We start from the raw sequence: 24,770 nt of genomic DNA, 5'->3' as shown, positions 1-24,770 counted from the left end.
CAGGCGGGAATCGAACTCATGCGGAAGTGGCTTCAGATTCTTAGTGCTGTGCTTTAACCCGCTGCGCCACCAGGGAGGGCCAGGAATACATTTTTATAAATAAGTTCTAAAAGTTTAGTCCTTGTCAAAATATTAGACAAAGACAACCAGAATCTTTTATTCTAAACAAAATTAACAAACTTTCCCTTTGGTTAAAATATGGTGGGGGAAAAAAAAAGTACAACCTAAAAAAGAAATTTACAAATAAATTAGAATCTTTGTTATTAATAAGTGAAAATATTTCAAATCAGACTCCCTTTACCATTACATGAATACTAGGAACTGTTCAGTTTGAAACTTCCTAGAGGGCTGAGAGAGTGTTTTACCTATATAATTAACAATACAAAATGTCTGGTATGTAAGCGCTAAAACATCATGAACTGAAATATGCATGTGTGTGTAGCATTCCAAGTACTAAGTATCAGTAATAACTTTAGTTGTAAGAAATAATTTAAAGAAAAGTGAATATCCTTGTCTTGTGTCAGATCACAGAAGAAGAGAGTATGAGATTAGGTATGGGGTTGTCACACATGGCTTTTACTATGTGTAGATATGTTCCTTCTTACTCCATTTAAGGGCTTTTATAAAAAAATTGGATACCGAATCTTTATCAAATGCTTTCTATGCATTCTATGGATATAGTCATAATTTTTATCTTTTCCATTATTGATGTGATGAACTGAATTACTTTGATTGATTTTTGGATGCCAAACCACACTTGTATTCCTGGAATAAATCCCACTTGGTCAAGATATAGAACTCTTTTCATGTATTGTTGAATTTGGTTTGCTAAGATTTTGTTGAGGATTTTTGAATATAGATTCATTGGTTTCTTTTTTTGTGATATCCTTATCTGCTTTTCGTATCAGAATAACTTTGGCCTCACTAAATGTGTTTAGAAACATGTCCTCTTCTTGAATCTTTTGAGGGGAGTTTGAGAAAGGTAGGTATTTGTTCACTTTTGAAGGCTTGATCAAACTGACCAATAAAGTGATCTGATTGGTCCTGGGATTTTGTCTTTTGGAAGACTTTTAATTATTGTTTCAATTTCCTTGCTATAACTGGTCTGTTCAGGTTTTCTTTTTCTTGATTGCCTTAAAAGGTTGTGTATCTCTAAGAAACTGCCCATTTGTTCAAGGCTATTCAATGTACTGGCATATACAGATATTCAGAGCAGTCTCTCTTAGATCCTTTGTATTTCTAAGATGATGCTGTTACTTCTCTTTCACTTCTGATTCTGTTCATTATTTATTGTGAGGTCTGTCTATTTACTTGATTGTTCAAAAAATCAGTTTTTGTTTTCATTGATCTTTTGGGTTTTCTTTTAATTTCTATTCTAAATTTATTTCCTTCTTTCTACTGGCTTTTAACTTTGTTCCTTCTCTTCTAGTACCTTAAACATGTGGTTAGATAAGTTATTTGAGTTCTTTGCTTCTATATTGCTACATATTTCCTCTTAGTACCGCTTTTACTATGCCCCTAGGTTCTGATGGTTCGTCTTCATTTTCCTGTCTCCAGATATTGCTTTAATTTCTCCTTTGAGCTCATCACTAATCCAGTAGTCATTCAGTAGTACACTGTCCAATTTCCACATATTAGAGGTTTCTCCTGCTGTCTTTGATACCATTAAAGAAGATACTTGCCTTGACTTCAATCTTTATGAATTAAAACTGACACTTGCTTTGTTAACCAACTTGTGATCTACCCTGAAAAATGTTTTATGTGTACTTGAGAAAGATATGTACTAATTTTTTGTCAAGTGCAGTGTCCTGTTAATCTCAGTTAAACCATGTGGTCTTAATTTCTTTTTTAAGGCTATTGTGTCTTAGCTGATTTTCTTCCTGGTTGATTTGTCCAATGATGAGTGGAGTGTTAAATTTCCTACAATTATTGTGTAGTTGTCAATGCCTGTTTTCAGGTTTGTTAATATATGTCATGTAATTTGATGTTCCTTCATTTGGGACATATATATTGATGAATATGATGTCTTCCTGACATTCTGGCCCTTTAATCATTATATAAAAAACATTCCTGTCCCTTGTTACCATTTAAACTGAAAATTTAGTCTATCTGATGTAAGTCTGGCTGGCTAACCCTGACCTTTTTGGAATAGGACCTCCATGTGATTGAAGGATTATTTTCCAGCCACTTACTTTGAGGCTTGTTTACCTTTGGAGTTCAGGTGAATTCTCTAGATCTTAGATGGTTTTCCTGTTTTCTGTTCTAATTGACAACTCTGTGCCTTTTGATTGGTGAGTTTAGTCCATTCACATTCAGGATGATCATAAACATATAAGGACTTGCAACTGCCATTTTTTCTTAGTATTTTGTTTATATCTGTTTATTTAGTGTGTGTGTGTGTGTGTGTGTGCGTGCGTGCAGTATGTATGCGGGCATATGGGGGGGGATGGAGTGAGACAGGGAGGGAGATTTTTTGTCTGCAATTAAATAGAAGAACTCCTCTCAACATTTCTTGTAGGGGAGGTATAGTGTTCATAAACTTCTTAAGCTTCTGTATGTTTGGGAAGATATTTTTCCTTCATATCTGAAAATTGAATCTTGTAGTTTTTTATCTATTTATGTATTTTGAATACTTGAAAGACTCACAAATATGTATTTTGGTATAGGTCTCTTTACATTTACTTTATTTTATTTTAAATATACTTTTAATTATGCTCACAAGAACTGGGGAACAGGCCAGAAGTGTGAGGGATGTATGTGAGAGGATTCACCAGAGACAGAGTGGGAAGCAAATCACGCAGTGGATTGAAAATACATGGCTGAGGGAACAGCAGGTGAGACAGGAGAGGTCTGCTGCGCCATTGGGTCATCTCCCTGGCTGAGGATTGAACTCATACTGCAGAGGCTGCAGATAGCTTCAGAAGCTGTGTTTTAACCCAGTGAGCCACCAGGGAGGCCCAGTCTCTATATTTAAATAGCCAGATATATTTTGAACTTCAGTCTGTACATTTAGCTCCCTCCCCAAGTTTGGGAATTTTTCCTCTGTTATTTCTTTGAATAAGATATCTGTTCCCTTTTCCTTCTCCATCCTTCTAGAATACCCATTATTCTTATGTTGTATTTCCTAATGGAGTCAGATAATTCTAAAAGTGTCTCTTCATTTATTTTCTTTTTTCTTCCACCTGGGTCCTTTGTGCACTACATACTTCTAAGTCACTGAACTGATCTTCCATAGTCTTCTTCAATAGCTTTCTCTTAAATGCATCTTTTTGTAACCTGCACTATGTTATTTCTTATCCAGAGCTTTAATTTTTACTTTCTACTTGGTAATTTCATCTTTTTTTAAATTTATTTAAATATTTTTTTAAAAAAGATTTTATTTATTTGTGCATACAGAACTGGGGTGCAGGTCAGAGGCTCAGGGGCGGCGAGAGGCTTCACCAGAGACAGAGTGGGGAACAGAACAGGCAGATAGACGAAGTACACTGCTGAGGGGAGCAGCGAGCAGCGGGCGGGTCAGGAGAGGTCTGCCACGCCATGTGGTCACCTCCCGGGCAGGCGGGAATCGAACTCATGCGAAAGCGGCTTTAGATTCTCAGTGCTGTGCTTTAACCCGCTGTGCCACCAGGGAGGGCCAGTAATTTCATCTTTTAAAAATTCATTCCACTTTCTTCCAGTTCTTTGAATTTAACATGAAAATTTTGAACTCTATATTGTATGTGTTAGAATAAAATCTTCCCTGTCTTTGTGGTTGGATTCTGGAAGATTGTTGTCTTTGTGAGAACACTCTTAAGAACTCAAGGTTTGACTAAATTTTTTTTTTTTTAAGTGACTCTAGCAGCAGTAAAGATTTATAATCTTTCTACTTCTCCAGAAGGTGGCACTGTAGGGCTTCAAAAAAAAATTCTGACCAGCTTTAAATGATTTTACATTTTTGGACTTTCCAGGCTTCCGTACATCTTGAGATCTGACTTCACATGCCCTAGTAATGCCAATATCCTTCCTCTTTGGGGTTCTAGACTTGAACTTGGTAGCCTTTGTACTGTTAGTGAGCTCCACAAGATCAGTGAGGGATGGGGGAGGGGAATGTAGTCCATCACTCTGTCCTTGTTCCCTTCACAGAGACCCAGCCCACTAGGACAATCACTTGCCAGAGAGCAGCACTGCAGTTTGGAAGGCAGCCTTACCACTTGGGACACAGGTCCAGGCATTTCTTTCCACCCACCTCTTACTTAATGAAGCATATATCTCTTCAGTGTCCCTTCTGATACAGTAAGTACATGCTTGTCTCCAGTATCTGAGAGGAATACAAGTTTTACTCCAAGCCATGGGGCCCTCTGGGTACAGCTTTGGTATGGGTTAACTTGCAAATTATCTCTGAGGAACAAAACAAGGAATAACCTTTAATTCTACCTTTGACTGAATCCTCCCCTTCAGGTATTATTTAAATCGATGAGCTGATTACTAATTTTACAATGTATATATATTGAGTTTTCTTAAAGGACTCTTTAATGTATCCCTAATTTGCCACTCAAAGTAATATGCAAATTTCCTGTCTGCTCTTGAAACTTTCTAACATCACATTTTCAAGTATTTCTTAGGAGAACTATGTTTACATTCATTTTCTGCTCAAATCATGTTTTAAAATATCATTTCAACTTTTTATAACTTTTTCTGTAAAAAGTTTTACAAAAAGATCTAAAAGTCAAAAAAATATTTGGGATAATCTTTTCCATTCTTTTTTAAAAAAATGTAACAGGTAAACTATCATACAGTAGCAATATTTCCTTTGTTCTGGGGGAAAAAAATTTTTGTCTAAACAAAAACAAAAAAAAAGTAATTATGTAAAATGCATATATCACAAAAAACACAGAGACATGACCTGTGTGATCATAGTTATTTTCTTCTTCAGGAGACTAGATGATCTTCAGGTTTAAAACCTACTCTAGTTCAAATTATCACCCACAGGGCCCTCCCTGGTGGTGCACTGGGTTAAAGCACAACACTACAAAGCTAGCTGCAGCTGCTCCAGCAGAATTAGATCCCCAGCCCCGGAGGTGACCCACATGGTGCAGCAGATCTCTCCTGTCTCTCTCACTGCTCCCCTCAACAGTGTATTTTGTTAATCTACCTGTTCTGTTCCTTCTCTGTCTCTGGTGAATGCTCTCACCACCCCTACACCTCTGGCCTGTACCCCAATTCTGTATGAATAAATAAATAAATCTTTTAAAAAATAACACCCACAGGCCCTCCCTGGTGGCGCAGCGGGTTAAAGCACAGCACTAAGAAGCTAAAGCCACTTCCGCATGAGTTCGATCCCCGCCTGCCCTGGAGGTGAACCACATGGTGCGGCAGACCTCTCCTGACCCGCCCGCTGCTCCCCTCAGTAGTGTACTTCGTAGATCTGCCTGTTCTGCTCCCCGCTCTGTCTTTGGTGAATCCTCTCACCGGCCCTGCACCTCTGGCCTGTACCCCAGTTCTATATGCATAAATAAATAAATCTTTAAAAAAAAATAACACCCACAAATTTAAATATTTATTTTAAATAATGGAGAAAATAATATGGACATTAGAATCATAATAAAGGTAATATAAAAAGATTCAAGAACTTGCTAAAAAGTTCTAGTTTTTTTGGTTGTAAAATATTCCTTAAATAAGGATAAAAATATGGAGAAAGGTATATATAAAAATGTTTCCCTAAAATAAAGGAATAAAAAAAATCATGAAATTTTGGTATGATGGCACTAAAGATTTTAAATACTGTTTCCATTCTTAATTGATTTTTCCCCCCTTCTGTATTCCTAGCTATCTTCTATAGATCAAAATCAATATTTAATTCTGGCAAGTTTTTGGTTTTGTTTTACATAGAATCTAGGCAAGTGGTTATTTTATTTTTCCATATTAGGTTTTTTAAAATAAAAGAACCTGGTTTTGCAAAGAAATTTACAGTATTTGTTGTTCTTCTCCTCGTCTCTCTATTATTGCCACTGGCATTCTAATAACTTCTTAAAAACAAGAGTCATTTTTATGTTTGTCATCAGCAATATATCATTCACTCTTGATGCAATGGAGGGGTAATATAATAATAGAAAAGTAACATAAGGAAACATCAAAATAGAAAAAATTCTTTTTCAATCACCTGGGGCCTATTTCCAAACACTAAAGCCAAATACATATAACTAGAATAATAAAGAATAATAAATTTTACACACACACACACACACACACACACACACAAAGTCAAACCCAAGGGAAAGAACATAAACAAAAACTGATACACAGAATATAAATCCTCTTAAAATAAATATAATACAAATTGGAGAAGATGAAACTGTTAATCAAAAATCAATAGACAACCTATTCCTTATCTAGAATTGATTTCCTACCTAATTAATGTCTTACAAACCATTTCTAAATGAAATTCCCATACATTAAAAAAATAATAATCATAGTCATTTCAGAGTTTCATAGTCATTTCAGAGAAATTATACATTTTCCACTTACATTCAAAAAGACTTTCATTTATGATTTACTTATTCTTCACAATGCATTGTCAGGCTATAAATATGAATGGTGTTTAATACTCACATCAGAAATCATCAAGCAATTCTGAAGCTGTTAAGAGGCTGATGATCAAATATATAATTTTAAGATACTTTAAATTATCGACTCTTTACATAAAGTAAGCTGGATCTTTTCTCTGAAAACAAAAAATACTGCTCACCTACCTAACACAATCATATGTACAATGCTAAGGAGGTTAATTTGGTTAAAAAGCTTCCCAGGACTATTTAGTGTCCCTCTAGGTTCAACTAAATTAATATATCCTCACAGAAAGATGTGGAAATATTATCACCCAATAGGAACATTGTGCTCTTGAGGAAAAGACACAACGGTACTGATATTATTTGTTTCAAAATAATCTCAAAGAATTTTGAGCCCAAGAGTTTTCATCAGAACAAGACAGAAAGCAGAGGTAACAATAATAACAATGCCCATGAGATGGTATTTGATCTAAAACAGGAAAGGATGACCTCAATTCATAGAAAAGAAACAAGCATTTGAGACAATATTAGTAATTCAGAAAAAGACTAACAGAAAAAATTACACAGAAAGACCATATAATTTGTTGATAAAACTCGGTTATTTCTTTTTTACTTTTATTTTTTGGCCTGGATAACTAAGAAATGTCTTTATTTGAAATAATTTCAAACATAGAGAAAAATTATAAAAAAAACAGAAAAAATTCTGAGGATGTATCTAGAGCATAAGACAATCAATACACCTGGTACCAAAAGTGTCCATAACATCTTGTCCCAAAATAAAAATTGGAAAAATCTGTTGTTACCACCCCATTTCAAAATTTCTAAAAACTTTGTTTCATTTCTAATTTTTTTACCTTAAGAGCTAGAACTCTGTTCATCATTCTCAACCCATAGTCTATACTTAATGTTATCAAGAGCAAATAAAGTAGCCCATGACAACATCAATTTTATCCTCAATTCTCACATTAGCCAATCTCTTATTGTCTCAATAAATAAATTAGCATCTAAGAAGGGGAGTGAAATCCTTACATTCCTTCATTTCTCATTCCTATTGTTTATTTCTATAATGCTTTAATTCTCAGGATAGTCATATGCATAATGGCTGACTTAATGTAATAATGACAGATTTAAAATAATTTCAAGTCTTTACTTATAGGAAAATGAAATAAATACAATTTTCCTTATTCTTTCCTCTGTACATCTAAAAAACCCTGGGCATTATATGTAAAAGAAACATAAGGATACTTTTAAAGGTGGACAGAACAAAGTAGACTGGTTAGGGAATCTCAGTAGTTAAGGAATAACATGGTAGTAAATTCCCAAGTCCTTACTGTCTTATATAAGCTATTTAAGATCTGAAAGAAGCTAGCAACCCAGAAATGCTAATAGGTATGGATGCAGATAAAAATAAAGCTTGCTCTTGCTAGGCAAAGGACAGAAGAGGAACAGTCTAGTGAGACAGTAAACTTTTGGATAATAACCAGTCGATTTTAATTAAAAAACAAAACAAGGGGCCCTCCCTGGTGGCGCAGCGGGTTGGAGCACAGCACTGAGAATCTAAAGCCGCTTCCTCATGAGTTTGATTCCCGCCTGCCCCGGAGGTGACCACATGGCGTGGCAGACCTCTCCTGACCAGCCCGCTGCTCCCCTCAGCAGTGTATTTCGTTGATCTGCCTGTTCTGCACTCCACTCTGACTCTGGTGAATCCTCTCACCCTCCACATCTCTGGCCTGTATCCCAGTTCTGTATGCACAAATAAAATAAAATCTTAAAAAAACAAAAAACAAACAAACAAAAAAACAAAAAACTGTGAACTCAATAATACCCTTGAAGCAAAAGTGAGTATAGAGTTGCAAGCTAACTGGGGGACAGGTTCTATCAGGCCAGTCTATCTTGGCCAGTAATAATTAGATCCTCCTCAATGCAATGCCACTAGAGATCATGAACTATCACAGACTTTTACTACAGACACACCTTTCCCACCATATGAGGAAAATCAGCAAGGATATATAAGAACTCAACACCATCAACCAACAGGATTTAGACACATTTATAGAACACTCTTAACAACAGCCAAACATTCTTTGCACAAGCCGGTGGAACACATCCTGAAATAGACCATATTCTGAGCCATAAAACAAAAACTGAAAAATAAAAGAACTGGAAACATACTATTGTCCAAACACAATGGAACCAAACTAGAAAGCATAGCAGAAAGGTAACAGATAAAATTTTCAAGCATTTACAATGTAAACAACATACTTCTACTAAATAATCCATAGGTAAAAGAGGATGTCTTAAGAAAATTTAAAAAAGAATGCACTGAACTAAATGAAAATAAAAATAGAATATCAAAATTTGTGGGATACAGTTAAAATAGCAATTAGAGGGAAATTGCTATCATTAAATATATCAAAAGGAAAAGGAAATCTCAAATCAATTTCCTAAGCTATCACCTCAAAAACCTAGAAAAAGAACTAAGTGCAAAGTAAAGTGAAGGTAATAACACAGAATAGAAATAAGTAAAAGTGAAAAAGAAATCCATGAAATAAAGAAATGGCTCTTTGAAAAGATCAATAAAACTGACAAACTTATTAACAATACTAATACCAAAGACGAGAAAACAAAATGATGAGTTACCAGATATGAGACAGGGATTATCAACAGAATCTGCAGACATCAAAAATCTCTTAACAGAGGAAAACTACAAACATCTCTACATATAGAAATTTGACAGCTTAGATGAAACAAATTATTGGAAAGACAAACTATTAGTACAAAGAAAAATACATAGCTTAATTATTTCTATATATATTAAAGAAATTGAATCACTATCTTCCAAAAATAAAAGTATTAATTCTAGACGATTTTACTATTGAATTCAAATTTTAAGGAAGAAATAATCTCTTACAGAACAGTCTTTTCACAAAGTAAAAGCTGAGAGAGTACACCTTAACTCATTCTTTGTAGCCAGCATTAAAATAAAATAGAGACATTACAAGTAGTGCCTAAAGAATAATATTTCTTGCAATGGAAATGCTAGAATTCGACTATAATGAATATCAGTATCCTAGTTGTGATATTGCAGGACAGTCTGCAAGATGTTACTACTGGGTAAAATAAGACAGGGATCTTATCTGTACTATTTACTACTGTATAAGAATCTATAATTATGTCAAAATAAAAGTTAAATTAAAAATTCAGAGTAGCATTATTAACCCTTATGATACACTAAAGTATCAATGAATTCTGTCACATGTGCAATTTAAAGATAGGACATATTAACAGTAATTACTTTCCTATAAGATATTTTAAAAGAACCACTTGAAATTGCAACAACTGTGTTACAGTTGAAGCTCTAATCAAAACTACAATGAAAATGCTAAACAGTTGCCACAGTTTATTGGAGGAAATAACAACTACTCTCAGGATATACACTAACAAATTATTATGCTTTATAAATATGCCACTTTTGATGAGTTGAAAAATCATGCTTGTTTTAATGATGTAAGCCTGATGGCTTTAATTACACAAAAAGGCTGATGGGAAGAGCTTGACGGACCAAAGTGCAGTGTCTGTGTTATCTAAAAACAGTGACAGTTACTATTCCCTCCCAGTCCATGTATGTATATGGAACTACATGTAATCCATATGTAGTATACTTAAGTTATTTAAGCTGCCTCTTACCTATGAGTAACTCAATACTTTCCATATATGTTTCCTATAGATTCTAAGTATTTTTTTAAAGTATCAAATGAAACTTATTCAAGTCTACTGGTTAGAGAACAAAGACTTAAGAACAGCATCTGGAAAACACTGAGGAACAAAAGACACAGCTGTCTGGTTTTGAATTCCCTATCTGTCACTTAAAATTTGTATATATAACAAAAAAGAATGGCATCAAGAAGATGACCCAGTAGAATACCATTCAATAATCAAAAAAGATAAACTCATGCCATTCACAGCAACATCGATGGAGTTAGAAGGGATTATGCCCAGTAAAATAAGTCAGAAGGAAAAAGAAAAATTGGATGGTTTCACTTATAGGAGGAATGCAGGAAAACCAAATAAGGTAAGGGATCAGGGAAAAAATAAGAAGAATTAAAAAAATTAACAGGCAACTATAAATCAGAGACATTCTGCGTGGTGGGGGGAAGAGGGAAGAATCAAAACAGGGGAGGGAAGAACACAAGGGACAACTGCCATTGTGCACAGGTGAGATGGTGGTGGGACTCTAAGGGGACTACACTTGAAAGGAGAAAGCAAACACTGTACACAAATTAACAAAAAAAAAAAAGAATAGCATCCATTGGATAAATCACTTACTATCCAGATAATTTTACTATAACAACAATAATAATGAGTCTTTCAGGTAATACTATTCATGTAAATTTTCGCTTTTTTTTAATGTGAAAAGAACAATCTTTAAACTAGGAAAGTGGAGAAATATATTAACAGTTGGATTTAAACCCTGAGTTGTGTCAGTCCAAAATTTCAAAATGTTTTATACTATATCCTTCTTAACGAATGAATAAGCTAAAAAAGCCTTATTCTGCATTATCTAACAGCACTGATGCTGACCTCAAACTAAGTTCAAATCCCAACAATTAGCTTTAATGACTGTGAACTTCTGAAAGTAACTTAACCACGTGTCTATAAAAATGGACACAATAATATCTCGCTGTTGCTGTGAGAATTTCAATGCCCTTAGAATAGGATTCAGCAAATAAACAATGAGGAGCTGTCAGGAATCATCATCATTATTTTTATTCAATTTTACATAAAGTTATCCAATTTCTTACAAAAGTTTTACCTACTGCAAGTAATATTAAAAAAAAAACAAACCTGAGGGCCCTCCCTGGTGGCGCAGCGGGTTGAGGCACTGCACTGAGAATCTACAGCCGCTTCCGCATGAGTTCGATTCCCGCCTGCCCCGGAGGTGACCACATGGCGTGGCAGACCTCTCCTGACCCGCCCACTGCTCCCCTCAGCAGTGTACTTCGTCCATCTGCCTGTTCTGCTCCCCACTCTGTCTCTGGTGAAGCCTCTCACCGCCCCTGAGCCTCTGGCCTGTACCCCAGTTCTATATGCACAAATAGATAAATCTTTAAAAAAAAAAAAAAACTGAATAAAACTACTAAAAAAATTAAATAGATGTTAAAAAGAAGGAATTAACTAAGTTCAAGTAAGCTAGCTAAAGTCAAAAGTTAAGACTTACCCATTTGCTCAAGTTGCAAATAACACTAATAACATTAAAATGTAAATCAATGTGACTTATATGAGGTTTGGTCTTAAAAAATAATAATAGTTTTATATTTCCCTTAAGAAATCTTCACATTTTAAGTTCTGCAAAAACATGTTTTGATCAACAAAAACTTAAGTTTTTTACTTAATTCCAAATTATAGACATGAAATTTTCTTAGTTAAGGGGCTGACATTTTCGATGTATTTGTAAAATTTTATGAGTATCCACACTTTTATTTCAACAATGCAGGTTTTCATTTTCTTGCTCTAGTAATAAAAGGATATTTTCTTCTTAAATCAGAATTTCGTCTTAGCAATAATTTTCCCCTGGGCCTCCCTGGTGGTGCAGGGGTTAACATCTCAGTGCTTTCAAGCTGTCAACAATACTGACTGATCCCCAGCCAGGGAGCTGATCAATATGACTACAACAGATCTCTCCAGTCTCACTGGCTGCTCTCCTCAGCAGTGTGTTTCAGTAGATCTGCCTGTTCTACTCCCTATTCTGTCTCTAGCGAATCCTTTTAAACTCCATCCCTGGTACATCTGGCCTGCAAATGAATTCTCATATGCATAAATAAAAATAAATCTTAAAAAGCACACACAATAATTCCCCCTAATAAAACTTAACTGGATAAACATAGCTTTTCTTCAAAAGCAAGATTTCTTCATATGGCTTACTTTCTAGGAGGGGACTCTATTGTTAAACCTCTTACTAGTAGACAAAAATAATTTCTAAATTTAAAAATAAGGACATGAGCACTAAGTCTTCAGTTGTATATGCCATGTAAAAACGTACTACACCTGGTATTTTGTATACCATGTTGTAGTACAACTAATGTGCAAAACAACATATTAACAGAGCACTGATCAAAAGAAAAGAGTAAAAATTAGGCTCTGGTTTGATACCTGGAAGTCTATTGTGACAGCTGTAGACCTCTGTATAAAGTGTCTACAGAACAGGAATTTCAAAGGAACTGTCCAAGTTATCTGTTGACAAAGTACTCACCCATGACATAATTTGTAAAATTAATTAAGTGAATTAACTGTATTTTATGAATGTTTAGGACTATAAGCACTTCAAAAAAACGTTAAGGAAGGAAAAAATATAATATGGTAATAACATGAGATCTTAAATAATTATTTGTCAGTATTTGTAAAATATCTGGAACACAAATTTGGAAAACACACTGTGCTCAGTTAAAAGTAATCAGACTAGATGCAGTTAAGTTCTGGGCTCAAAACCGAGAAAAACAGACCAAATCTTGTGAATTATTCATTCCACTAGGGCCAACAAACAAATAAAAATAATGTAAGTTCAGGTATCAATAAAACCATAAACAAAATAATGTCAGCTAACGGGCATGAGGACAAAGTTTCTCTAAGGAATGGACATTTGAACAGAGAGTTGACCAAACCATGTGAAACTCTAGGGCAGTGTTACAGCATCAGAAAGTAGCCATTTGTTAGCTCAAGAGGAAAAAAAGGTCTTCATCTGAGGAACAGCAAGAAACATCCAGCTATGGCTGAAGAAAGCAAGGGAGAACACAGTAGAAGATAAAGTATAAACAGGTAATGAGCAGATCATAATAGGCTACAGTTACAGACTGGATTTTATTCCAGGATAATGGGAATATACTAAGGAATTTCCAAATCATAAGGCTGATTCATACTTTAAAAAGATCACTCCAGCTACAGTGACAACACAATAAAATGTTAAGTGGAGGCAGAGAGAGACTTAGTATGAGGCTTTTGCTGTTAAAATAAAGACAATGAAGGCATGAACTAGGGTTGAAGTAATGAAGCTAGTGTGAAATGGCTGGATTGAGGATGTGGAAGTACAGTAGACCTGAACTAGATGACGGGTTGGATGCTAAGTATAAGGGGCAAAAAGGAATCCGCAGTTTTGTCTAAATAAAGCCTAGCAGTTAAACTACATACCAATTATTAAGGTCCTCACTGATTGTGCTAAAGGTCTAGGATTTCTCTGAAAAGTATTAAGAAGCAAAGGGAGTAGGAAAAAAGAGGCACAATTCCAGATATATTTTGCTGATTTATAAGACGCCAGGCTTAGCAAGTATACACCAGACCCCTCAACAATGCCTCTAGCCTGAGCCACAGACAATTCTTTTGGGGAAGACTGGAAGACAGCACATCAATCACAGATTAGGATTTCTGCAGAAGTATAATGAATCCAAGTTAAAAAGCTTATTCTTGAGATACCTAGGTGCAAAACATACCCCACTTCTTTCTCCCTACCTACCCTTAAACCTAATAGAAAACGGAGAGGACCAATTATGTTAGCACCCTGTGAACACCTAATTCACCCACTTTAAATTCTCATTATCCTTGGTTCTGTCAGAGATAAACACTTCTTTGGTCCTCTCTCTCTCCTTTCCCAAATTCTCCTCCTGAACCTGCTGTCACCTTTCCTCCTGATTTAACTTCTCATAGACCCCAGAGAATCCCCTTTACATTACTATATCCTTTACTCTCTTCAATGAACATTATCGTTGTCACCACTATTAACTTGTTAGCCTCTATCAAAATATCACATGCAGCACAGTCCTTTAAAAGGGCCACTCTTCATTCTTCAAATCCTCACATACTTGAATCAGAAATGGAAAAATATAGTATATTTGTGAATGCTATGAATGAATAGGATAAAAATATATAATTTCAATGGAATTGATAAAATGACTAAATTCACTGAGAGAAATAAAGATAGAAAACAATATACATAAAAGATAAACATCATGAGATTCCCTCAAAAAATAAAATATATCCGTAGACAGATACTAAAAGATCATGTTGCAAAAGAATATTTTAATGCCTGTGGTGACAATCATAGGACTAAATTTTCAAAAATGATTATTAAGCATTATGTAACATATAAGGCAGATCTGATTAAAGAAAATAAGAGTATGTGCTCAGAAATAAAGGTGGTAAATAAGTTATACCAAAATGTTGTTTTCAGGTAGAATTTCAAATGATTTTTTTCTTTTTTATACTTTTCCTGTTTTGTTTAATTCTATAATGAATGTGCTTTTATAACTAGAAAAAAAAGGCTGAAGTAAAAAATTACATCCTAAGAGCACTAAAAGACCTCAGTACTTCTAAAGCAAATGGTTATATATTGAGTCCCTTAGTTGTAAAACTAAGGATATGTCGTTTTACATAGCTTTGTAAAAATGCAAACATTCTTTATGCAAAGAATTATTCACATATTTTAAAATGTTCTATAAAATAAGACACTTCAATTCAGTAATTTCCTTTAAGGAATACACTATATGCCTTTATACAGTTTCAACTAGAGTATTAGAGATTTTTTAGTAACTAATGTCTCAGAGAGGAAAAAAAATTAAGACCAGAAACTTCAACTTAAAGGTAAACAGAGGCATAAACAATATCCAGCATAAAAGTAAAAAATGACACACCTCCTAGGTAAATCTCCAACAGCTCTAAATTAAAGCATGCCATCCAAAAGATTTTCTTTTTATTGATGCTTTTAAATTTAGTTTTGGACATAATACTTCCACCATAATACCCTGATGAAGAAGGTAGAGAACCTACAGTGACAAAAAAATATCTTGGAATATATTTCACCTAATATTTCATTGTATTATATAACATGAACATATTTATATTTCCCATAAAAATGACTACTACTAAAAGATTGCCTTTCTTTTAAATTCTATCCGAAAAGTTATGTATCATTCTAAAAAAAAACATATTCTGAAAAAGAAACAATTAAAGATCTCAGTATTATAACCAAGAGTCTCCATAAATTATTATGCCAAAGATCTTTCCAAAAATAACAGCAGTCAATATAATCTTTCCTGAAATTCATTTCAAATTAGGAGACAGCTCCTATTGTTTATAACTTAACTTTTTCTTTAAAAAAGTAAAAGTAACTCTAAAAGCAGTATTGCATTAAATGAATAACAAATGAACCAGCAGGCACTGAGGGTGGAAGAGAAGGAAAGGTCAGAGAGAGGACACAAATAACAGTCTTGGTCAGCATCTACAGTAGACCTCTGTTACTAGGATGACATTTCTTCTTGGGTCAGAGACCACTGCAAGACTGTTGTCGTGCTCAGGGATTTGTTAAAAGGAGAGAGAGGAAGGTTGCAGACCTTAAGCAGGTCTGAGGATATATATTTTAACTTCATTATTTAAAATGCTATTATTAAATTAAATTTCTTCTCAGCTACACTGTTTTAAAAATAACCTTATTGTCTAGTGTATGCTATCCAGTAACTAATCTTTTATTAGTTTAGAAAAACTATTTCTTATTTAGCAAATAACTGTATTTATGCTAACATGGTAGGAAGTTTTCTTTTTATGTTAAGAAATTAAGCAAAATTTCACATATTTTCAAAGGTTTCTGTACATAAATGTTTCCATTCCCTCAGAGTCTTTGTTAAATTTCATAGCATAGCCTCTAAAGTTAAAAGTGAACAAAAGACTTATTTTCTTCAAACAAGGGCAAATCTAAAAGGAAGTTAAAAAGTCATTTATTTTCACACAACCTAAAATAATACTGTTCTCACTGCAGTGACAAAAAGGCTCCAAAATCACAGAGGTCAGTTAAGTAAAAGAAGGCAAAGGCAGCAGAACTCAGATGCGAAGAACAACAACAAAAATAGATCCAATGCAGCATTTTGAGAATGAAGATCAATGAAAACAGCTGCTCAATATGATATCACTTATAGCATCATTTTCTAAATTATTATGAGAGGTCCTTTCCATTCCAGCATTTCCTCTTTTAAAGCTGGTATCTGACATATGCCTTAATAAAACCAATATTGACACTGAATTTTCATTATCTGAAGTAAAAGGAAATACATTGCCTCAGTTACAATGTACTTAGCTATCAAGGTAAAAGTGAGAAAATCTGGTAAGAATAAAAACAGGTTGGCAAGGGAGAGGCAGTATCAAATATTTTAAACTCAGATCTAAGTAATAAGGCAGCAGGTTGTCTCCAATCAAAACTACTTTTCATAAAGTAATACAAATGCCCTTGCTTACTCAACAGTGAAGGTCTTCAAAAGAATCAACTGTGAGGATGAGACACAGGAAAATTATGATCTAGTTCATAAAAAAAACAACTAAATATGAAAAATGTGTGCTGTCATTTAATGCTATCATTCTCAGAAATTACAAGTTGAACAATCTTATTGCTTATACTTGTAACAGCATAGCAATTAATGAGGCAGTTTATCTATCAAATCAATGATGAAATAGCAATAATGGCATATAAATTTGTTGAGCTTTACCAGCAGAAAAATTACATTCAGTGCATATTTTTTTTAAAAAATAAAAATCAACCGAGTAGTTCCATCAATAAAACAATTTGGTAGCTCTCTATTTTCTTACCTGTGAGGACAGCTTTTGCTGAAGGATCTGCCAGGTCCAGGGCTGATTTACCATCAGTGTTCCGAATGTTTGGATCAGCTCCGTGCTGCAGCAGCACTGTGCAGGGAAAGCAGAAACAGTATCTTACCTCAGGGATACAAAGATTATTTACTGGTAAATGTCGCCTCGGCATGGTGTAGGCATAAACATACATTGCACAGTTTTATTTTTCTCTTAAAAAAAAAGGAAAGAAAAAAAGGGGAAAAAGCACTGCAGCAAAAGATCCTCTCTAGAGTAAAGTGAAGTTGGCAACTTCTGGTACAGTATTATCACATGACTTAACATCATAAACATGAAACTAGAAAAATCTCGCAAGACAGTTTTGTTTCGCCTCCTTCAGGCAGCAGGGTGGGAAGCTGTGTGCTCACTGCCTCACACTGTGAAATACGCTGGAGCTGCCCTATCTTTACTACCACGGTGGTTGCTTGTTGCTGCTGCTGCTTTATTGCTCAATTTCCTAACGCTTCCTCTCCTAAGAACAGCTGTAATACTGTGTATGCCTTTTAGTGGCTCACCGCTTACATATGAACCTCACCATAACATACTGGCTTGTTTCCAAGAAGTTTAACACACGTAGCAATGCATACCACTTTGGTTCCCTGCAGTGGAGCTGCAAAAACCAAACTTGACTTCCATAATAATTCTTCCCAACAAAATTTTTTAGAAACAGAAAATCACAATATATGCTAGGAATCCAAGCTGCGCAAGCTATGTAAGGCAGAAAGTAGTCACAGAGAATTCTTACCAAATGGAACTCTTGCAAATGCAAGAATAACTGTCTAAGTAAATTTTAGTATAATAATTTAATACAAAACATTTCTTATCTATATCTGATATGTGTGTGTATGGGGAGAGGATGTTGCTATGTTTAAGCTAAGATATATGTTAAAAATCAGTCCAACTTTATGAGCATAGTTCAATTATGTTAGTCTAACAGTTCAAATAGTTAAGATTTTGTATATTTCTGAGAAAACAAGTAGTGTTAACATTTACCAGTATGCTTTTGCATAAATTTAAAGCAAGCAGAAACATTAAGTTGAAATAAGTGATGAGTGTTACATAATGTCTAAAACCACCTGAGCCACCACTGTTGACATTCATTAACAGTTCGTGATAAAGTACATACACATTCTTGTTGAATATTTGGAAAGCAATCTTCATATACTACTAAGTTGTAAGCCCTGATTATGAAGCTCTTCCTCTTCCTCTAAAGCACAAGTCATCAAATCAGTGACTTTGCTATAACGTACAAAGAAAAAGTCTTATTCAGAATTAAGACTATTCAAGCAGTGTGCATCAGAATCTCTTGCATATATCTTGGGCATTTTCAGACTTGGGATAATGAAAAGTATCCATGATTTGAGAAGATGGAGTGAAAGCTTGGGAAAACATTCTGTATTATTGTATTCCTGAATTTAAGCAACTAGCATAATAATTTTTCAGATGTTAAGAGTAAGTAGAACTATTAGCACCACAATATTAAGCTCTAGGTACTGATTCCTCATAATGAGTAAGCTTCATATATATATATATTTAAAACAAGAAATAGTATGCAGATTTAACAGGACTTGACAATAAGCTTTCACTTTGCAGGTTAATGAATGGGAGAGGCAAAGCACTATAAACCTTACTGTTCCCTAAAAGTCAAATAAAATCCCCATCTTTTGTGTTGTAGCCAGTATTTTGCCCTTTCATCTTTGCTACTGTGCAATGGAAACTGCCATTAGTTTAGATGTAATTTACTTATTTTAGTGACTTTAAAAGGAATAAGTCCTTTTATAGATATACCTGTTTTCTAAACATTTTTGAGTCACACCTATTTCATTGACCTGAAGACATATAAACATCTAATGCAAATTAACAGAAAACAGGGAAGAAGCTAAATTTTTCGAACCATATGCCAATAGAGAAGTTCACATTAGAAAATATTTAACCATTTTAAATTTACCAGATGAATTGAAAAAACAAAAATAAGTAGATTTAAGGGTTTTTTTTTTTCAAATATTTATTTATGCTTACAGAACTGAGGTACAGGCCAGAGGTGTGGTAGGTGAGAGGATTCACCAGAGACAGAGTGGGGAGCAGAACAGGCAGATTGACAAAGTACACTGCTAAGGGTAGGGATGGGCAGGTCAGAAGAGGTCTGCCACACCACGTGAGTCAGCTCACGTGCCAGGGATAGAACTCATGCTGCAGTGGCTTCAGAGAGCTTCATAAGGTACCATTGAGCCACCAGGGAGAGCCTGATTTAAGAGTTTTACGGCAGTAAAGGATATCACTATAGAATTAATAAAGGTAGATTCCTATAGAACATAAGGAATCTAAACTTATATAACTTATTATAAAAGAGCAGTGCTGGATTAAAGAACAAAAAGTAGAATGCAAGAATACTAATAACACAGCATGACAATACATATCAGCTAATGGTAATATTTAACTCAATTTTAAAACACAGATCCTGTTTATAATCTTGATTCTCTAGTACTATTGGTATAACTGAATGCTTCATCTGTGAGTCAGATACTCAGATTCTTATTTTTCCTATAAAGGACCAGACCAGATAGGCATTCTGGACAATGTGCTTATGGTCTCTGTCTCTGTCTCAATTCCTTATCTCTGCTTCAACTTCACCATTATAGAGGACAAGCAGCTAAAATAATAATGAATATGGCTGTGCTCCAATAAAGATTTATTTACAGATATTAAAATTTTGAATTTGTATAATTTTTATGCCACAAAGGATTACTCCTATAAATTTTTAAAAATCATTAAAAATGTAACAGCAATTCTTAGCCTGCAGAAAATAAAAAAAAAAAGGAGTAATCTGGATTTGGTCCATGGGTCACAGTTTACCAACCCTGACTGTAGACAGAGTTATAATACAAAGTATGTTATGACTGTTTTAGTTCCAGAATTCTTTATTTTATCTATACTAAGATTAACACAGAAATTAAAAGGATTTAGAACTATATAAATAATCTGAAAATTACTTATTCTATTACTTCATTTTTATTGGTTTATAAAATTATTAACCTGCCATGCATAGGGGAGGAAAAATCTGGTTCTCTAACACAGGAAGTTTGAAAAGCACATGTATATTCTCTGGGCCTCAGTTCTCAAGTTTATAGCAAAAAGGAACTTGGGTTAGATAAATGATTTCTATAGATTTTGGATAGGCCTCAAATTTTTGATAATTCTTATAGAGTTATATATGTGTGTGTGTTTGTGTGTGTGTGTATATATATATAAATTTTGACTATATATAATACTTTATCTTATATATTTTTAACTATATTAATATTTGAAATATTAGTACTTCAGGAATTTATAGTCAAAAATCTAAAGTACTAATATTTAAAATATTTTGGGGTCACCTGAAGTAGAACATTTCCCTTACCTACCCTCCAAGTCAAAATGAAGGAAAAAATAAGTTTTTCATTTATCCTAACACATCAATAAAAAGAAAACTAAAAGTTGAGACCATCATCAATGAAAGCTGTAGAGCTTATAGCAAAATATCTCAAACTATTCCCCAAGCAATTCTTCAAATCAGATTTCACACTATTCTCCATGCAGATCTATGTTGTACTGTTTTCTAAAACCAGAATAATAGCATATAAAGAGGTAGCAATAAAGGCTTTCAAGAACATCATTCTATACTCTTAAACTCAATTCTGCATGCTCCAAAATTGCTTTCAAGATTCTAAGTTTCCAAAGGGAATAATAAAATGCAACTACTAATACATAATACAAATAGAAATTCACTTTGCAGAATCAATACACATTCAAAAGCACCTTAAGAAAGCAGATTCTTTTTCAAAAGTATTACAATGTTTAAATAAAATTCCCAAAATATGCAAAAATACAAAGTAAGGTTTGGGAGAAAAAGAATCTAAAATCTGGGTAAAATATTCAGTATATCAATCCAAGACTACTGTAGGCACTTAAAATCTCCTTGTAGAAATTTAGCCAACTAGAACATTATTAAATCTCAAATCCCAAATAGCTTGGCTATGTCCAACTGTTTGACTGATGCATCTCAAATCCATCTACATTCTTTTTAGGTAAAAAGAATAAAAAAAAATACAGCAGCTAGCAGAACAATGATGGCGTAAAAAGGCAGAGTCACAATATTACAAGTCATTCCATCAGAGCTTACAACAAAAAGACATTTGAATTTTCCTTTTCCTGGAATACATATTCAGCCACAGTGAGTCAGACTGAAAAAGCATACATATCTTTAATCTATGATCAATACAACAGATTAAAAGTATTTAGTTTTAATTCCTCAAAATGATTAAATTTAAGCACACATCATTCTAATTCTTCCTAAGTAAGAAAAAATGTTCCTATAAGTATTTAATGCCTCAGGTTTATATCAAGTTCATTGATAAATACAAAGTGCTAGAATGACAAAAAGTATTTAACTACAGGTCTTATTAACTGCAGGAAGATAGAAACAATGTGAATAGCAAGTCTTTAAGGTAATAACTTTCACTTTAATGACAGAACCATATAAGCTATTGAGATTCTTTGTTATGCAATTTTTACAACTTTAACAGTAAGCCTCTAAGTCAGCTTCTGACAATGAAGACATAGTTTTATTTTTCAAATTAATTTATTTTCTTACATCTCTTAATTTTTGGACATTATTTGATTTCTAAATCTCCCAACACCATAACACCCAATGGGCTATCTCCCCTGTCCCTTATGCTTTTCCCTCCACTATTTTGACCCTTCCTCCTCCTCCCACCACCCACCACCCTCCACTCATATGCCTCAAATCTATGGTCAGCTTGCTAGTTTTAGCTTTTTCTTGTCCTGTTGTCTAGTTTCTCCATATTCCACCAAAAAGTGAGACCATCTGATATTTACTGTTTTCCTTCGTATTTGTTTGACTTAGCATAATCTCTTCCATTTCCATCCATGTTGCTGCAAATGGTGTGAGTTTATCTTTTTTGGTGACTGAGTAGTATTCCAAAGTATATATATATACCACGTCTTGATCCACTCATCTATTTTGAGGCATTTGGGTTGTTTCTGTATTTTAGCAATTCTAAGTAGTGTTTCAGTAAAGACAGGAGGGCAAGTTTCCTTTCAAATTATTATTTTTGTGTTTTTTGGGTTTATTTCTAGGAGCGAATCAGAGGATCATATATTACAATAGGTCCATTTTCAGAATTTGGAGGAATTGACACACAGTTTTCCAGAGTGGCTGGACCAATTTATATTCTCACCAGCAGCATAAGAGTTTCTTTTTCAAAACATCTTCACCAACATTTGCTGTTCCTGGTTTTTTTTTTTTTAAGATTTTTGTTTATTCATGCATGTAAGAACTGGGGTGTAGGTCAGAGATGCAGGGGATGAAAGGATTCGCCAGTGACAGAGTAGGGAACAGAACAGGTGGATCTATAAAATACAATACTGAGGGTAGCAGCAGGTGAGACAGGAGAGGTCTGCTGCGCCATATGGGTCACTCCCTGGCTGGGGGTGGATGGAACTCATGCTGCAGTGGCTTGTGATAGCTTGATAGCACTCAGACTTTAACCCCTGCACCACCAAAGAGGCCACTGTTTCTAATTTATAGTCATCTTATTCTTTGACAGTATTGAGATATTAATTTGAGTTTCAAAAAATTGAATCATATAAAGGATCAAATTGATTAGGTTTTCTAGCACTTAAAAACTTAAATTTAGAGCAAACACCCAGAATCAAATTTTTACTGTAAAATAAAATCACCTTAACAGGTCACAGCTGCTATGGACTGAGAACATAACTGTTAGCAGAAGTCAAGAAGTACTAGCTGAAAGAGTAATACCAAAAGAAACTGGAATTTTAGCTTTAAGAGAGTAAAGAGACCCTAAAAAAAAAACTTCATCAACAAATTGGTGCAGAGCTGGATGTGTATGTGTTTTTTTGGGGGGTGGGGGGTGGGTGGGAGAGGGATTACATGACTTATAAAAAAGTACAATAACAGAGCAAAGAGATTGGATCTAAAATGTCAAAGCTGTTTTCATAATAACATTATGACATAATGTCCTTGGTTTACTGTATTAACATTTGCAATGATGGTACAAAAGCAATGGAGTTTAGTAGCTGAGCACAAATTAAGGCAGTAAACCAAACTAGTAATCACATTCTTTACTACCATGCATTTGCAGTAAAGGAAGGAAAGGCAGTGAATGTCCTTGATGAAATAATAAGAATTATTACTTAAGTCTTAATCCTTCAATATATTCTCAGTAAAGAAGTTGAAAGTATGCATACAAGACTTCTGTTGTATATCAAAGTAACTGACAGTTCAAAAAAAGAAAAAGAACTTACATGATAATTACAGTTTTAGGCTACACTAATAGTTACGAATTATCATTTTTAATTAAAAGTAAAAAGTGTCAGAAGTACTTTGGTTATTTAGACTTGGGATCTGGTAAAGTAGCAGAGAGGAAGGAGCATCTGCAGTGCCACAAGCATGAGCCATTACCCCAACAGAACATTCACACCAGTGGACAGAACCTTCCCAGGCCTTCCTCATGCTAGAAACAGAAGAACTACAAAAACCAGACTATCACAGTAAGTACATAAGCCTGGAAAAGTCAAAAAGGTCAAATCAAATAAAACCATAGTGACACCTGAAGGAAAAGGAGAAGTAGCTCAAGTCACTAAGTTATTGCTACAGATCATTTAAAAGGGGGGGGGGGGACGGGGACAAGTTAAAGTAGTAATATGGGCGGACAAAAAAAAAATACTAATAAATAACACAAGGCAACTTGAGGCTTCAAGGGAATACAACATCACAAGGTAAGAATTATACTCCAGAATTCAACTATAAAGATATGGAAGACTATACAGCTCCCTCTCAGAAAGAGCTCAAAATTGTTATCATAAAGAAACCCAAAGTAACATCAAGATTAACTCAGAAAAGCTGGTTGAAAACATACAACAAAACTCAGAAAAATGTATTTATGAGCTCAGAAATATAATTAACAAAAAGAATGCAAACAACAAATCTCTAATAAGAAAATAAGAGAGACTCAGGATGTAAAGAAAACAATAAATGAGGTCAAGAGCTCTAGGGAAAGCTCTGGAAGCAGGATAGACCATATACAATATTGATCACATCAGTAACCTCATAGAAAGCAATGCACAAGTGGAAGAAGAAACAGAAATAAGATGTAAAAACTGAAGTAGCACTATGGGATTATCCATAGCTCCATTAGGAATGGCAACATACAGGTAACTGGTAGCCCAGAAGAGCTTATTCAAAGAAATAATAAGGAAGTATATGTTAAGAACTGTTGAGGATATTTACTCAGTTAAAAATTAATCCACATAAGAAAAAAATTATTTAATTAACAAAAATAGTTCTTTATGATCAAACTTTGGCATGAATTTTATAATAAAAGAATCTTCTAACTAAATTTTGCTCCTATTGTCCAGTTTTCCTATAAAGAAAACAATTTTTTTTTATTATTAAAGATTTATTTATTTATTCATACAGAACTGGGGTACAGGCCAGAGGCTCAGGGGCGGTGAGAGGCTTCACCAGAGACAGAGTGGGGAGCAGAA

At 34.2% G+C, this 24,770-nt stretch overlaps 1 protein-coding gene across 1 annotated transcript in view; it reads right to left on the bottom strand.

The window, feature by feature from the left end:
- Positions 1 to 24,770, bottom strand: part of TNKS (tankyrase, TRF1-interacting ankyrin-related ADP-ribose polymerase) — a 166,594-nt gene that overhangs the window by 103,934 nt on the left and 37,890 nt on the right. Inside the window, exon 3 of the mRNA XM_004682203.2 lies at positions 17,166 to 17,261. Within this exon, the coding sequence (XP_004682260.1) occupies positions 17,166 to 17,261 (96 nt within the window). The remainder of the gene's footprint in view (positions 1 to 17,165; positions 17,262 to 24,770) is intronic.

This window comes from Condylura cristata, unplaced genomic scaffold (genome assembly GCF_000260355.1).
Source record: "Condylura cristata isolate star-nosed mole 26May11 unplaced genomic scaffold, ConCri1.0 scaffold00014, whole genome shotgun sequence".
Lineage (NCBI taxonomy): Eukaryota > Metazoa > Chordata > Mammalia > Eulipotyphla > Talpidae > Condylura > Condylura cristata.
The sequence above is the reverse complement of the archived record's forward strand: the minus strand, read 5'-3'. Positions and strand labels throughout refer to the sequence as shown.